Here is a 17687-nt window from a genome sequence, read left to right as displayed (position 1 = left end):
GCTCAACCTCAAAGTTATTGATAATAGGGCTAGACAAAGAAAACCCAAAGTAGCTAATGGTTTTCCTGTCTGACTGTGTTCCTAAGTGCTTCACTTGTGTATTATTACAATCGGAATTTCCCGATTGATGCACTTTGTTTATTTTTGATCTTCGTTCTTTTCTTTCCTTCATGTTTTGTTGTGTACAATTTCATCAACTTATTCATCTTAAGAGAGTTAATTCAGGCCAGGACGCAATTCCCTCCGTTGCCTCCTGTCATCGTCTTGGTGCCTCTTGAAATAGTCCAAACTCATACAGGCACCATTTATCAAAGAGAAAACGCCTTAGTGCTCTTGCCTTTTCAGGATCAAAGCATTGTGCCCGTTCATTGAGTTCAGAGAGTAAGGGGAGATAGTGCCTCATATTTCTAGTAGTAGCCATGTTTCAAAGTTCAGGGGAAAATCCACAAGACTTCAGGGCTGGTAGCTCAAACTTTTTACTGGGCCAGAAGTTATTGTAAAAGACCAGAATCAAAACAAGTTGAACAACCGCAAAAGAGAAGATCTGTCTCTTTTGTCTTGTGTATGTTTTCTCTCTCTCAGCTTGTGTATTCCAATTAAAGATTACAGATTAATCTTCCTGATAATCGATTCAGACTTCCAGCAATATAAACAAAAAACGACCATCATTTGAAATGAAGTTTTCACAGCTTATTTTTGTTGTATAAGGCCTATATAGGATTAAAACAATCGAACGGTTCCCAAAACTTTCCCGTTAACGAACAAGATGAAACAGAGATAAATCTTACCGGTAGTGTCTCATCTTCATGGCAGGCAGCTTCAGATGACTGCCCATTGCATGGTTTGGTGTTTGAGGTCTCGACTGCAAATTTCTCTGCAAACATCGCCGGCAGGCCAGACGTCTGTGGTAAACTTCTCTGTAGTAACACAACAAGACAAAACACACAATCAAAACCCAAATAACACCAAATCCATGCACTTTATTTGATACTTTATGGAAGGATTTGTATCAATTTACAATTAGAAGTCTTGAAGGGCCTACTTGTACAACACCACAAAGGGTATGTGGGAGCACAGTGAACGATTTCCCTTGTATAGCAGAGCAATGCTACGAAAAAAAGGTACCAGTTGCTACTCAGAAATTCCTCATTTGCTACTCATTATTAGCATTCAGTGTGCACAAAATCTGTTCAGTCTTAATTGTTTGCTATACCATACTGCTGGACGAAATCATTACTTGGAGTGCATAGAGAACTCTGTGGTCCTTTCTCTATTTGGGGGAGAGAGGATCATGGACAAAGTGCAATTCCATGGGAGTCCACTTAGCCGAGTAAAGATTTATGAAACCAGCTCTCAAGTACATCACCATAACACCAAGGCTGGCGGTACCTCCACAGTACACCCTGAAACCCCAGTACACAGAGTATGTTTTCCTCATTACTTGGCACCCTTGCTTTGGGATTACAGTGCGGTACCTCCACGGTACACACTGAAACCCCAGTACACAGAGTATGTTTTTCTCATTACTTGGCACCCTTGCTTTGGGATTACAGTGAAAGTTCTTCTTCTTCATCACAGAATCTTTGTTTAATGTATTATGAAATTTGTGATGGGTGAACCAGGTTGGAGTATTTATTCACCAGACCTTTTTGGATCAACCAGATTGTAGACTATTAATTTTGGTTTTTACCCATACACAGATGTGTGTTAGCACTGTATACTCAGTACTTTCCAGAGTCCTGTCAAAAAACAAATATCACAGGCATGTTACTCAGGTGGGATTCGAACCCACGACCCTTGCAATTCTAGAGCAGTGTCTTACCAACTAGACTACCGAGGTTGCCCGGTAGCTAGAGGCAGTTCGAATCCTATGTTTTGGCAGCGGGTACCGCAATGATATAGTAGATGTTAAATTTGCATCGATGCAAATTTAACATCTATTATACAAATTGTAGACCCTGTCCGAATTGGTGTCTACACACATGTAGGCTACATTGGATACAGCTGGAACACAGCTTCATCATGCAGAGGACATCTGAACCAACATCCTTAGCAACAGTCATAGCGATAGCCATAGCCGATTCGGATATGGCTTAAAGGCATCGGACACGATTGGTAATTGCTCAAATTAGTTGTTAGCATAAAAACTTACTTAATAACAAGCAATATGGAGAGCTGTTGATAGAATAAAACATTATGAGAAACGGCTCCCTCTGTAAGTAACATAGTTTTTGAGAAAAAAGTAATTTCTCACTCAAATATTTGAATTTAATAAGAGACCTCAGCTGTGGTTCTCAAATTCAAGGCATCTGAAAGCACACAACTTGTGCAACAAGGGTGTTTTTTCTTCCATTATTCTCTTGCAACTTCGAAGACCAATCAAGTCCAAATTTTCACAGGTTTTGTTATTTTATGCATATGTTGAGATACATACGTACACCAAGTGAGAATACTGGTCTGTGACAATTACCAATAGTGTTAAGGGTACAGAATTCAACATTACAGAATTGCTCTATCTGCTAGATCTGGCATGAGTGCTATTAAGGGTTGGGAAAACCCTTACAGTGTTTCCAGCTGCTGCCCCTAGTCATGACCTCCAATGAGGCCCTGTATACACAGAGCTATGTGTGTACAGCATGCACTTGATATTCATTCAAATCAGACTGAATTTATCCATGGAGGTATCATGGATCGAGTTGAGCCATTGAGGTATAATTTCTACCTCCATTGTTGAGCCGACTGTGGTCGTGGATTCCCTGTATGCATCAGCATTCTATCAAAAGGCAATAATGGTAACAAGCAAACAAGAGCTGTTCATAGTGATGTCTGGCGACTTGCATAAAAATAAAAATAAACACTGAACACCTTTGGGTAATTGTCAGAGACCAATTTTCTCACTTGCTGTATCTCAACATATGCATAAAAAAACAAACCTGTGAAAATTTGAGCTCAATTGGTCATCACAGTTGAAAGTGAACAATGAAAGAAAAACCACCCTTGTTGCACAAACTTGTGCTTTCAGTATGCCAAATAATATTAAAGGTCAGGCCTGATACTTCACGGAGGCAACGAAGGCGGTTGCCTCCGCCTGTCCCCTGGTCATTGCCTTGGTGCCCTTGAAATGCTCCAGTAGGAATTTACATCTACATCATAGGGTGCCCTTTACAAAGGAGAAAATGCCTTGGTGCCCTTGCCCTTTCAAAAACGAAGCATACAGCCCTGAAAGGTTCACGCCGAATATATTTGAGTGAGAAATTAACCTTTTCTCAAAAATTATGTTACTTTAGTGGGAGCCATTTCTCACAATGTATTACAGCTCCTAGCGTAAAAGTTCATCTGTGTTGGTAGCTAGATACAATTTGGTTTAACTCTTGATCACAACACTGAATTTTACAGCTATTGTTTGCTCGTTACCAAGTAAGCTTTGATGCTAATAACTAATTTGAGTAATTACCAATAGTGTATATAGTGCCTTTCCATGCTTTTTTTAACAATGGTCTGGCTGGATAGCTCAGTATAGCAAAACATCCCAAAATGTCCTATAAATATAAACCATGGAACAGTGATGGACTAGTGAAGCTATAGGCCTACTCATCCGCCTGTAGGCCTTAATTATATAATAATAATAGAACAAATTTATATAGTGCCAAATCCATACAAAACAATGCTCCATGGCGTTTACAGAGAAAGATTAAAAAACGAAACCCCTATTAATAGACAAACAGGCTTTTATATAACAATTTATCAGATTTTTTCAAGGGTAAAAAAACAGACCAAGGTAGGAAGAACATCATGCCTGTACTGAACAACACATCATGACAGGCAACACCCCACAAACTACATCATAATTCTTTTCTCCAGAAGACGATCAGAGCATACTGATCGAAACGTCGCGTTGAAACCTGAACGGTTCTTTGCATAACTCATTCGAGGTAGTCATTACATGGTGTTACCGCAAACCTTTCCATAAACATCATAATTCTGAGACAACTTACCCCTAGAGTCACAATTTCCAATCACTAATAAAATCATGGAGGAAGAACCTGTCCTGGTTATGTACAATAATAACTAGCAGAATCGTACCACACACAACACAAACGACAACACTATGTAAAAGGGAACCATTTCACTTCAGCAGTGTGTGACCTCTCATCTCTATTGACTACAATGCATTTCACTACAGCCTCAGACGGCTATTAACAATTTATGGCAAGTTCCCGGTACTATGACCAGGATCCCATGTGTTTTCAGTATAAGCGTTTCCCATGGGAAAACTGCCATTACCGTCATATCATACCGCTTGTATTTTTTGACATGTGTAAAAATTGCGGTAATTGCACATATCATAAAAGTTATTAACAATTTTTTTTTTTTTTTTGAAAGGAGCGAGAAAATATGCCGGTAGTTTGGAATATAAATTATAAATGTATGAAGGCTGACTGCCAAATGTATAATTTAAAATTAAATGTGCAAAATGTACTTTTTCAATGAATGCTCAAGTTAAAGGTAATTGTCAAAGAACCCCAACATATATGCATAAAATAACAAATCTGAAAAAAAAATAGGGACTTAATTGTTTATCGAAGTTGCTAGAGAATAAAAAAAGAAAAAATACCCTTGTTACCCAAATTTGTGTGCTTTCAGATATAAAAGGCTTCAGGCCTAATGTCTTTTTATATTTGAGTGAGAAATAACCTCAAAAACTATGTTACTTCAGATGAAGCCGTTTCTCACAATGTTTTATACTATCAACAGCTCTCCATTGATTGTTACCAGGTGAGTTTTTATGCTAACAATTATTTCAGTTTTGGATCACTTTTAAAATTAATGACAATACAAATTAATTGCTTGATAATATGAAGCATTTTGAGAACCATTTCAGTTTGAAGTAGTAAGTGTGGTTAAAGCCATTGGACCCTTTCGGTAAACAGTATTGTCCAAGGCCCACACTTTGTGTATCACAACTTATATATAAAATAACAAACCTGTGAAAATTTGGGCTTAATCGGTCATCGGAGTCGGGAGAAAATAACGGGAAAACCCACCCTTGTATCCGCGCATTTCGCCGTGTCATGACATGTGTTTAAAATAAATCCGTAATTCTCGTTAACGAGAATTGATATTGTTTTACTGTTTTCTCGAAAAGTAAAGCATTTCATGGAATAATATTTCAAGAGAAGTATTCCACCACTACCTTCTGTAAACCCTGTAAGTTATTTGTAAATCTGTGAACTTTTTTTGTTTGTTTCTGTACCGAAAGGGTCCAATGGCTTTAAATGGTTAAAATAATATCATTTTTTTATCCCCAAAAATTTGAATCTGAGAAATGTACTGCCAGAAAAGATTCTCAGAATTTGTATCCCAATTAGAGATTTTTCTTCCTGCGTTGCTAGTAACTACTCCAGACTTTCAGCAACATCTCAAAAACAATGCAACTTTTTGAAATTAAATTTGCACAGGTTAGTGTCATTGTAATATAGATACATTGGGTGCGTTCGATGAGCTTCCCTGGGTCGACCCCACAGTGCTCACTCAGGTGAGCCCCTGATAAGACCTAATCCAACGATCACACTCGCCCTCTCGTGGTGATGACATGCACCTCAGGTCACCCCCTATTGACCCACTCCACAAGCAGGGCACTGACCCGGGTGAGCCCCGTCAAAGCTATTCGAACGTACCAGGGCAGACCGGGGTCGACCAAGGGGCGCTAAACGAACGCACCAATTCATTCTGGGCTAAAACGATTGAGCAGACCAAAAACCAAAGTTAGGTGTACGCTCACTTTAAAGGGTATTTTGGTGCTTTAAAGTTCCAACAGGCCTGTACACTTCGTTTTTGAAAGGGTAAGGGCACCAAGGCATTTTCTCCTTTGTAAAGAGCACCCTATGAGGAAATTGTAAATTTCTACTGGAGCATTTCAAGGGCACAAAGGCAATGACCAGGGGGCATGGAGGCAATTGCCTTCGTTGCCTCCGTGAAGTATCAGGCCTGAGCCAATAAGAATGTGCCATTTCTTGCTAAAAAACCTTCAGCTTAAAAGACATTCATGAAATATTTGTGTGAAAAATATTGACTTAAATGATACTTTTGTTGTTGTGTTTTGCAGTATATCATTACATGGCTGTAGTCTTTCCTTCAACACTACGGGAGGGGCAGGAAGTTGTTATCAAAATCTGACATAACTTCTCTTCTTTCTTCAAAACTACCTTGAAATGGTTTTTACTGACACAATCTAAAATTCTGTCTGTTACATGTCAACTTTATAACACCGAGGCAAACACAGCGATGTGATAGCTAGGCTGTTGAAAAAACACCTGAACTGCGAGCGCAAAGTGTGAATTAGCTTGCGAGCACGGAAGCTTGCAAGCCTGAAGCCTACTGACAAACTTTTATCTTTATAGTTTTAAAAGCCATCTGCAGTATTGGGCGTTCTATATGGTTTCTAGCTTCATGTTTTGATGAATTTGATCTGATGTACCAGAAATAAAATTATATATATATATATATTTTGTTTTTAATTGTTTTTTTTTTAATTTAACAACATTCATTGAAACTGGGAGTAATCATTAAAAATCACCCACTGAAGATTAAAAAGGGAAATTGCACGTACAATAAAAAAAGTAAAAACACAAATGGAAACACTTTATACCTAACAACTTAAGAACGTAAACAGATCTCATTACTCAATCTTACTAGAATGTTTACAGCTTATCAATGCATAGCCTGTATAGAGTAGGTTAATCTTGTATGCATTATATCTTCTCCCATTCTGAACTAACCATATGGTGAGTTAGTCACGCTCAAGTGAACACACAAAAATATACATTCACAAAGTAGATCTGTGGTATGTATATTAAATTATAGTCATGGGGGAAACAGTTATAACCTTCATGCGTTATAACTGTAAACCAGCAGTGGACTCTTGTTATATAACAAGATTGCTGGGACTGGCCGATTAACCTCTTTACATATAACAAGAACTTTGTTATAAGAGGACAGCAAAACTAAGAAACAACAAGAGGAAATGAGATTCTGGACTTCAGAATGGAAAGCAGAATCTGTTTATAACTAGGGTTAAACCTCTTTACACCAGTGCCCTTTATAAGGGTTGAACCTCTTTTTAACAATGTTACAAATTGTTTAAAAACAAACAGAAATGTATCTAAGCATGGAGGTAGATTCTACCTCCATGATCTAAGTTTCTGTTTTGCGTTGCATTTAATGGTTCATCCCAAAGTCAACAGTATTTCTTGAGTGACAATGCCCTCAAGTCTCCTGGCGATGACTAGAGCAAGCTAGTCGAAACGTTGAGACCAATTTAAGAACTCACTCCGCGGCAGTGCAGTTAATTACGATCCTATAAGCTGAAGTCGTAGTCTTAGCCAATTTTCTACTTAAAAAGCAGGACAGTTCTTTTCAGAACTGAGATTAAGTCTCCCGAACAATCCAATTAATACTCCGCCATAGTAATATATAGCAAGACAGTTCTCTAAAGAATAAACTGTACCTGGCAAGAAGATACACACACAGGGTGAATACCGCAACCCAAATATAAATTGACAATGCCCTCTAGTGATAACATGAAAACAATGAGTCTTACAATACAACTGATGACATTTTTTAGTTCATAAAATAGATCACCCATCTTGACCTTGGCACTGAAAGAGTTAATAACAAGCCTGAGAAGTGATATTCTGATCTGATGAAAGCAAATATATTCCAGAGGCAGTTAAGCTCGGTTCATACTTCCTGCCAATGTGAATGCGAAGTGAATTATGACTTCACATGGCTGTTTTCGCTGCCACTGTTTTGCAGAGGTTTAGCACATCTCTACTCTTCCGAATTTGTGACGTCAAACTTCGCATCGCATTCACATGAACCAGGCTGTAGTAAGATCCTAAAAATGAGGCCTAATTGCTCCCCAGTGACAATTCCAACCTACCATTTGATCGTCCTTCTTGTTATTACACACTTGACTATGTTGACAACATCTACAGTAGCACAATACACATGAATCCACACCATTAGGCTTCTGGCTACAGGGAAGATAGTCTGGCATCCACCACCGCAAATGAACCCTGGCCATTACCCCTCTCTCTATCAAATCAATAGAATACACCCGCTTTGGCTCTGGAGTCACAGAGAATTTAATACACCATCACGACGAGTACGACAGGCTTGTCATAAAAACTGACATCAAGCAGGAACTAATATTCCGTCTTCACTTATCATATCCAGTTATTAGCGTCTTTCAAGTGTAAGTCTCCGACATGACGTTCCGGGATGAAGATATTTCTAAAATAATTATTTACATCACTCTACCTGGCTATACTACAGCCTCCATAGTTTGTGCGTGTGTGTGATTGGGTTTGTTATGGCCTCATCATGCTGACAGCTGATTGCCATTCCAGACATGCTTGTCTCTGGGCCGAGTTCTTTTTGCGATGAGAGGTTGAGTGATTCTTGGAAGCTTTTAGGATCCCAGAGGGGGGTGGGGGATGGGTTGGGGAGAATGAACAGCATCCTATGATGACACCTCTCTAGGGTACCATTAGAGGGGCAGGAGTTCTGCTTAATTGGTTCCTTGATGCAGGGGCTGTTTCACGATAATTAAATTCATGGGGGGGGAGGAGGAAGACAAATACGAAGGAACTAATGGTGAGACTTTAGGTAAGTGCAAACACAGTTTCCACTTCAATTCATTAATAATTATATAATTGAAAAAAATTGTATTAGTAACTTGACATCTATCAAAATTTGCTTAACAAGGCTTTAAATTTTAACCATTTCTATCAAAGCACAGTTTAAATGCATAATAAAAAAAATATGAAAATATGTTTTTTTTTCTTTTTCAAATTACTTTTTATTTAATGCTAGTTAACTTAATGCTATTGACTTTGAGATGAACCAGGGCAACACAAATCATCATCTGTGAACTTTTTTTCTTTTTTTCTGTACCGAAAGGGTCGTTTCTCAAGCATCTGAAAGCACACAGATATTCTAAGTGACAAAAAAAGTTTTTTTTTCTTTCATTATTTTCTTGCAACTTCGATGACCAATTAAGCCAAGATTTTCCGAGGGTTGTTATTTTATGAATATGCTGGGATACATCAAGCATGGAGGTAGGAATACCTCCATAAGTGAGGATATTATGTCTTTGACAATTACCAAATGAACACCTTGCCTTGAATAATAATTATTCTGGGGGAAAACAAATCGGAATTCAGATAAGAGTAGAAGGAATACCACGTCTGATACCGAACACTGGATTAAGAACAGCCTGCTTGTTGATTAGAACCATTGGTTAATGTCAGAGAGAGGAGAGGAGCACCGTACATATAATTGACCTCAGTATGCAAACAAGCTGCTGTGTGATTGGATGGCTTTCCCTGCTGGTTCATTAGGACAGTTCAGTGATGTCAGAGAGAGGAGCACCATACATATAATTGACCTCAGTATGCAAATTAGCTGCACTGTGATTGGATGGCTTTCCCCATCTCTATCTTCACATCACGTCTTGCGTTTCATCTTTGGCAATGAGCCAAGCAAATGTACTCCAGGCGATGATGGGGCCTACAAACAGTGATCTCTAAACAGCCTCAAGATGTTGCGTCCATTAGAGGAGCATCCCCCAACAAGGGAACTAGGTAATTTGACTCAACATACATTTTACAGCGCCTTCTTCAATCTATATTACCAGGCACTCGAGGGACACTATGGTGATTACTCAAAGTAATTCTTAGCGTAAAAACTTACTTGGTAACGAGCAATGGAGAGCTTGATGGGGCTTGTTAGCCGGAGGGCCCTCAGTGTGGGGCACAACAAAATCTAAGCTTACAATAATATAAAACATTATGAGAAATGGCTCCCTCTGAACATAGGCTAACTTAGTTTCTGAGAAAGAGGTAAATTCTCACTCAAATAATAAAAGACTTCAGGCCTGAAGCCTTTTATAGGCATCTAAAGCACACACATTTTTGTAACACTGGCGTTTTTTCTTTCTTATTCTCATACAACTTCAATGACCAATTAAACAGATTTTTTATTTTATGCATAATTGTCGGGATACATCAAGTGAGAATACTGGTCTTTGACAATTACAAAAGGCAGGACATATGAAGGTGTCCAGTGTTATTACAATTCACCCACATTTTCAACAATGCTTTTTCTTCATTGATTTCCACTAAATATTGTTTCTATCAATAAGTAAAATCAAATTAAAAAATAGCTGAAAAAAGTTTCAGGATCGGCGGTCTAATTTTTGAGATATGGTGTTAACTAGGTTTGCTAAGTAAATATTCACAAGCTTAATTCAGGCTTATTAATTAAAATTTTTTACATTTTTTACGATAAGAATTAAGCTTATGTTCTAAGCTTCAATTTGGTATAATAAACTCACTCTTTCGTATTATGGTTTAGGAGATTAGGCTGCCGCAAAAACGTGTACAAACACTATGGGATTTAGGGAGAAACAAAGAATAATAATAATAAAAACAATAAAAATCTAGACGAAAACAATACCTGTTCCGACGGACGGTCGGAACAGCTAATTACCTTGATACAATTTTCAGATGACTGTTTCAACAACACTAATCTGAGGCTGTAGTATTGCATGAAAGAGAACCTAACATTGCACCCCATTTGAATCTGTCTTAAAGTTTTAAAGGCAGTGGACACTATTGGTAATTACTCAAAATAATTATTAGCATAAAACCTTACTCGGTAACAAGTAATGGGGAGAGGTTGATAGTATGAAACATTGTGAGAAACGGCTCCCTCTGAAGTGGCGTAGTTTTCGAGAAAGAAGTAATTTTCCACGAACTTGATTTCGAGACCTCAAGTTTTGAATTTGAGGTCTCGAAATCAAGCATCTGAAAGCACACAACTTCATATGACAAGTGTGTTTTTTTCTTTCATAGTTATCTCGCAACTCCGACGACCAACCGAACTCAAATTTTCACAGGTGTGTTATTTTATGCATATAATGTTGAGATACACCAAGTGAGAAGACTGGTCTTTGACAATTACCAATAGTGTCCACTGTATTTAAGGCAGGGTATAATTTTTAGTATTTTCAAAGAGCAGAATCTTCACTTTGTGTATCCCAACATGTGCATATTATAACAAACCTGTGAAAATGTGGGCTCATTTTATCATCAAAGTTGCAAAAAAATAATGAAAGAAAAAAAAAAACCTTGCTTTTGCATTGAATTTTGTGCTTTCAGATGCCTGACTCATGCCTGCTGAAGCTTTTCTCAGATTCAATTTGTGGGTGAAAATTTCTCTTTTCCCTTAAACTACATTTATTTCAAAGGGGTTGTTTCTAACAATGTTTTATACTATCAACAGCTCCCCTTTGCTCTTTACCTTGTCAGTTTTTATGTTCATTAATATTTGGAGTATTACTTAAGGGTTAACCTTCCTTTAATACTTTAATGGCATGTCATGGCCTGATAAGAACACCGGACTCAAGCACTGGTGTTTCTGATCAGCTGAGTACGGGTTCGAGACCCAGTCGTGACCCTGTATTGTCCATAAAAGCAAGACACTTAGCCATTACTGCTGCGTCCTTCGGATGGGATATAAAGCTATAGGTCCTGTGTGTTGTGTAATGCATGTAAAAAAGCGCAGTGCACTTATTGTAAAAAGAAGGGGTTCACCCCGGTATTCCTGGTTTGATCGGCAGCATATTATTGCACCACAGCACCTACATTGTGCTGTAAAAGGAATAGGTTTTAAAACGTCTAAACGTAGCACCCACATACCTTGCAGTTAGACAATATACTGAGCGATTTGATACGCACATCGGGTTTGATAAAGCGCTATTATAAGAACCCAGCATTATTTATTATTAATATTAAAGGCAGTGGACACAATTGGTAATTGTCAAAGACTAGCCTTCACAGTTGGTGTATCTCAACATATGCATAAAATAACAAACCTGTGAAAACTTGAGCTCAATCGGTCATCGAACTTGCGAGATAATAATACAAGAAAAAACACCCATGTAACACAAAGTTGTGTGCGTTTAGATGGTTGATTTCGAGACCTCAAGTTCTAAAAATTACTTCTTTCTCAAAAACTATGGCACCTCAGAGGGAGCCGTTTCTCACAATGTTTTATACTATCAACCTCTCCCCATTACTTGTTACCAATTAAGGTTTTATTCTAATAATTATTTTGAGTAATTACCAATAGTGTCCAATGCCTTTAAAGATTATCAAGATGTCACTCAACAGCACTGATTGAATATCATCATTAATAATATGTACGCAATTTGTTAATAAGTCACTGGGCCTAAGTGTATCCAGCCGTATTAAAGTTCCTGAAATGACCAAGCCATGAGTCCACAACCCATAATAATTTGAAGGATTAACGGAATTCAACATTGCCCACGAATCCATCAATCAGATTTTGAGGTTTCTAAGAAATGGAGTGGGAAAAATAAATTCCCTAAGTACAATTTACTAGACAACTGAATAATTTACAATGCAATGCCAACACTATTGGGGAGATCTGTACGATAATCTGGGAGATGTATTATTAGAAACTTGGTAAAGAATATTTAACTCTGGAGGCATATATTACAGGAACACGTTGCCTTGGATTGGTCGAGTTGGTCTTTGAAAAGCGTTTGTAACCGTTTGCTATCAAATGCATATGGTTAGAAAGATGAGTCAAAAGTAGAATACAATGATCCACACAAACATGCCTCGAAATTGCGTGGTTGTCCTTTTACGTCGCGAACTAGGTTCAAATCAAGACGGTAACGTGAATCTTAGACACAAACCACGAAGGAAGGGAGGACAAATATCATGTGACATGGTGTACTCATCGCATCTCAAATATCACACCTCATCACCTCATGTGACTCATACTCTAAATGGACTTTCCACCCAGGAAATCAGAGACATCTTGTGATTTATTTGTTTATTTTTGTTCACTTGTTTCATTTTCAGACTCTAAATATATCCCCTGAGACATCACATGATTTATGTTGTTGATAAATTACATTACAAACAATCGAAACAATTGAGGAAGTCTGTGGGAGAGACAACAACTTTGTTTTTGTTTTTACTTTATATTTCATGTTGCTCATCATTATCTACTGATCAGATGTGATGTCCAAAATGGAATAGGTCATAGAATATCGGTGTCAAGAGGACACACCCAACAGCACAATCAGCGCCAATAACAGGGGAATAGGAAACGAGAAGAAATGTTTGGTTTCAAAGGCAGTGGACACTATTGGTAATTAGTCAAAATAATTATCAGCACAAAACCTCACTTGGTAACGAGTAATGGGGAGAGGTTGATGGTATAAAACATTGTGAGAAACGGCTCCCTCTGAAGTGACTTAGTTTTCGAGAAAGAAGTAATTTTCCACGAATTTGATTTTGAGACCTCAAGTTCTAAACTTGAGGTCTCGAAATCAACCATCTCAACGCATACAACTTCGTGTGATGAGGGTGTTTTTTCTTTCATAGTTATCTCGCAACTCCGACGACCAATCGAGCTCAAATTTTCACAGGTTTGTTATTTATGCATATGTTGATATACACCAAGTGAGAAGACTGGTTTTTGACAATTATCAATAGTGTCCACTGTCTTTAAATGTGGTAGGGAAACACCATTGGGGAAAACCCACCAATCGTAATCCCATTACAGGCCTTAAATTTCGTTCCTGAAGGGGCCGGCACAGCAATTTTCCTCCTTCTATGAGGAATAAAACACTGATCTAACAATAGCTGAACACCTAGCGTTTGTTTCTACAAACACTTAGTCAAGTTTAATTTGTAATAGGAACTTTGCAAAGGGCACACAGCAATAGGAGACTTTCTGGGACGATAGAGGGCAGCAGACTTACCGGGTAAATCCATTGTTCTCAGAATTATGCGCATGTTCAGAACTACATAAACAATGGAAATTTACCCGGTATGTCTGCTGCCACCTAGCGTTGGAAAGTCTCCTATTGCTGGGTGCCATGTGTCCTTATGAGGCCTGCAGTAATTCTAGTGGTATTAAGGCTATAAAACAAAGACTGACTGGGTAACGGGCTAAGGCCACAATACTGTGAATACTGAGGTCAATGCCCTCATTAGTCTGGCGGTAAGTGTTGACCGTCTGGTGTGTGGTAATTAAGACCTATGTTTGGGTTTTGGTTGACTGGTAAAACATCAACACATAAAATCCACAATTTAAACACTTACAAGAATCAGGTCTGGAATTTAGGGTTACAAAGCCACAAGACCACAGGGCTTGTTGTAGCTCAACATATTTAGTCATGAGTTTACTGGGCCTTCAGTCCAGTGTAAAAATCAAGATCTGTTAATCGAAAAACTACATTTTACTTCCCTAAAACATTCAACTGATTTTCGATATTGACTCAACTAAATAATATTGTTTTTCTTTTCAGTACAAACAAAGTCCTTGGTGTTTAGTTCCTGAGCAACTCAATCCTAAACCAATCTGATTTCAAGGCTAAAGGCCTACAACACATTTAAGTGTTTTGTACAGAGCTGTATTTGTAGAGCGGACAAAATAGTCCCAGACATTGTTTATGTTTTCTGTGATCAATCAATTTACACTTTGAAAATTTGGGCCTAGTTGGTTGTGTGAGTCAGAGAGAATAAAGAAAAACCATGCACAATTTTCAGCATTTAACACATTGTTCTTAATTTTAGTTGAAACAACCTAAATCTATTTTTATTTTATTAATTAATTTATTTATTTTATTTTTTTTTTTGGGGGGGGAGGGGGGTTCAGACAGTTTTCTCGCATATGACTTCAACTCAGAGCGGACATATTTCACACACACAAAAGGTAACTTCACAATAAGTACGCTTTTCAGACTAAAATTAAACAATATTTGTCTATCCTTACCAATCCTGTATTTATAACTTAGGTAGGTCTTCATTGTTTGAAAAAAAATGAAAACAAAAAGATTTTTTTTTTTTTAAAGTTCATTATTAATAATAGCCCCTGGTCTTCGCCTTGGTGCCCCTTCAAAACTTGACATAGGCACGGAATTCTCTGAAATCGTAAGCACCGTAAAAGTCGAGCCATTAAATTTCCAGGCCTACGGCACTATTCTGAGGCAATCTGAACAGAAAGAGGAAGTATTTAAACAAAATGAAACTCACCCTTTTGTTGTCATCTTTAGGTACTTTCTCCTTAGTAAGTGTTCCAAAGATGCTTGGCTACAAACGAAAGAAGAAAAAAAACCAAAAAATTGTTAGGGTTAATTTACATAATGAATTTGAGGCTGTGCAAAGAACATCAGGCCCATGAACTTTTCTCTCTTGAAGGGCCACAGCAATTTTCCTCTGGTTTGTAAACTGGTACAGGAACCTTGCATAGGGAACCACAGCAAAAGCGCAGGGTCTGCCTGTCCAAGACTATATTTATGGACGTGGTGAGATAGTCGAGTTGTGGCGGTGCTGTGGCGAGTTCACTGCTCTCGCGCAAACTGCTGGTTGCCGACTTCTACTCCCGATTCAATGGGACCGTAGAGCAGTAGTCTCGCGGGGCTAGCAGTCTCGACAGAATACTGCGAGAATCGCGCGAACGCTATCACCGAACGCTATCACCGCGACAGACATTTAAAGACTTGTCCACAAGTCTAGTCCAAGACCCACACCAATGATAGTAGTCAATATAAATTCATTTCACGACAACACCTCCATTGACCACTCTCTACACTCTACCTTCGGAATCTCTCCTATTCCAAAAAGTTCAGCCCGAATCAGAATCCTCTCCGGTGTGTCGACTCGACGGCCAGTGGTTATTTTTCTCACAGGTCCATTTTTAGGCGCCATGACAACATCATGAAGCAAGGAATATGCCATTTTTTCATTTTGGGTTTTGATTTGAAAACGCTATAAATCCTGTTAAGTGGAAGACTGACAACTGTATTGGTTCTTTTTCTTCTTTTTTTGTCAAACTGCTTCCTGATAATAGTGGTGACAGTATATCCACATATCGATTAAAAGTTGACATCTAAAAGTTTATCAAGTTGCTTGGTTCTCCTCATCCACAAGCTAGCGAATCGGGCCGATATGCGTGATATGAGTGCCAATACGCCAAACAAAATATAAAATGAAAACAAATAAATAATTTTTTTATTTTTTAAAAATTCTTTAAAATTCCTTCACAAAAGAAAACTCCACAAATAATGCTCCAGATTGGACAGTAAGGATTTTTAAACCGAGATAAACACCAAGTATAAATTATTCAACGAGACATAATTTCAATTCAACGTGCTTTTAAAGGCCCAAAATTTGGTCCAAAATACCCTCCAGTTTTGAAAAAACCTGGGGAGATCCCTGAAGCCCCCCTCCTCCCAGAAAATAAATAAATAAATAAAAACAAAAACATTTATGGCCACATAAAATTCGTTGGTAGGTTCTTAAACTCTATCTTATGACATTGGAAAGGTTTCCACTAATGATTAGTAGGAATTTTCTCTGATAATTACTTGTAGTAGGCTATAAATCATTCATTTGTTGAGACACAATAAGAATACAATATCGATATAATTAAAAGTGTCAATCTACTTCTCGCGCAGCACCTGGACCGGAACTCTTAAAAGGAAATGAATACTGCAGGAAGGTGTCAAAGCAGACTATAAATCAAAATGTATATTAAATAAACTGATGACCAAACCTAATCGAGACTCACTTCCTCTTTTATTGGTCTGCATTAGAGCTCCATTTCAAATGTAAGCACAAAAACTTGCTAAGCACAGACAAGTATTGCTCAGGGTACTTTTTGTAGGACACAAAACACAATGTCCACAGATTTACATTAAACTCACACAGTTTGAAGAAAATGATGGTAGAAAGATTCCCTTAAAATGTACTTGCTGAGGTACTGTAGTTTGTTTAACAATGAGTAAAACAAGTCAGGAAAATTATTTTGTAAAACGTATTTTCGTGACATTGTTAAAATTACTCATTTCTCAAAAACCACAGCAACTCCAGCAAGAAATATTTTAAGGGAAGCCTTCTTGTATCATTATCTTCAAACTGTGTAAGTTTAATGTAAATCTGTGGACATTGTGTTTTGTGTTAGAAAAAGTACCCCAAGCCTTTAACAGAAATAGATTACCAGCTAAAGTTAAATCGTTGTTTTAACTGGTGCCACACTCAATTTTGTGCTTAGCAAAGAAATTTGTCAAGCAGTATTTCCTCTGCTTTATGAAATTGGCCCCATGAGTATAATAAAGCAGAGAGGTTTCGCTTAGCAAAAAAACTTCTCAAGCAGCATTTTCTGCTTAACATTTTTATGAAATTGGCCCCTTGAGTATGCGGAGAGGTTATTATTGGCAACCGACATTGGTCACTACGGCAACAAGCATTTTCAACATGGGTCTAATTGATTATTGCTATTGCCATCCTTTGTATATGTGTTACTACTGTGCAGTGCATGTATGAATAAAAAATTGACCTACTTGACACGGTCACGATATACTGTTTGGTTGCATAGTAATCAAGCATGCTATTTGGGTCTTGACAAACAAGTAGGAATATTTTATCGAGTACATGTACAAGTAATGGCCTATATACACAATAGGCTTTTTAAAAAGTCCTTTCAGGCTATTTAATCACAATCTTTCTGATTTTTTTTTTCAAGAGTAAAGAAATAAGGGAATCAATGTGTGGTGAAGAGGTTTTCAATTAGTGGTT

At 37.8% G+C, this 17687-nt stretch overlaps 1 protein-coding gene across 1 annotated transcript in view; it reads right to left on the bottom strand.

Annotated features, from left to right (window-relative positions):
• The window catches only part of LOC117303995, a 40275-nt gene that overhangs the window by 314 nt on the left and 22274 nt on the right, over nucleotides 1-17687 (bottom strand). Inside the window, exons 8-9 of the mRNA XM_033788467.1 lie at nucleotides 15144-15200; nucleotides 789-917 (exon numbers count right to left, since the gene is read on the bottom strand). Of these exons, the coding sequence (XP_033644358.1) occupies nucleotides 789-917; nucleotides 15144-15200 (186 nt within the window). The remainder of the gene's footprint in view (nucleotides 1-788; nucleotides 918-15143; nucleotides 15201-17687) is intronic.

Source organism: Asterias rubens, chromosome 20, assembly GCF_902459465.1.
Source record: "Asterias rubens chromosome 20, eAstRub1.3, whole genome shotgun sequence".
Classification (NCBI taxonomy): Eukaryota; Metazoa; Echinodermata; class Asteroidea; order Forcipulatida; family Asteriidae; genus Asterias; species Asterias rubens.
This window is presented reverse-complemented; position numbering and strand designations above follow the sequence as displayed.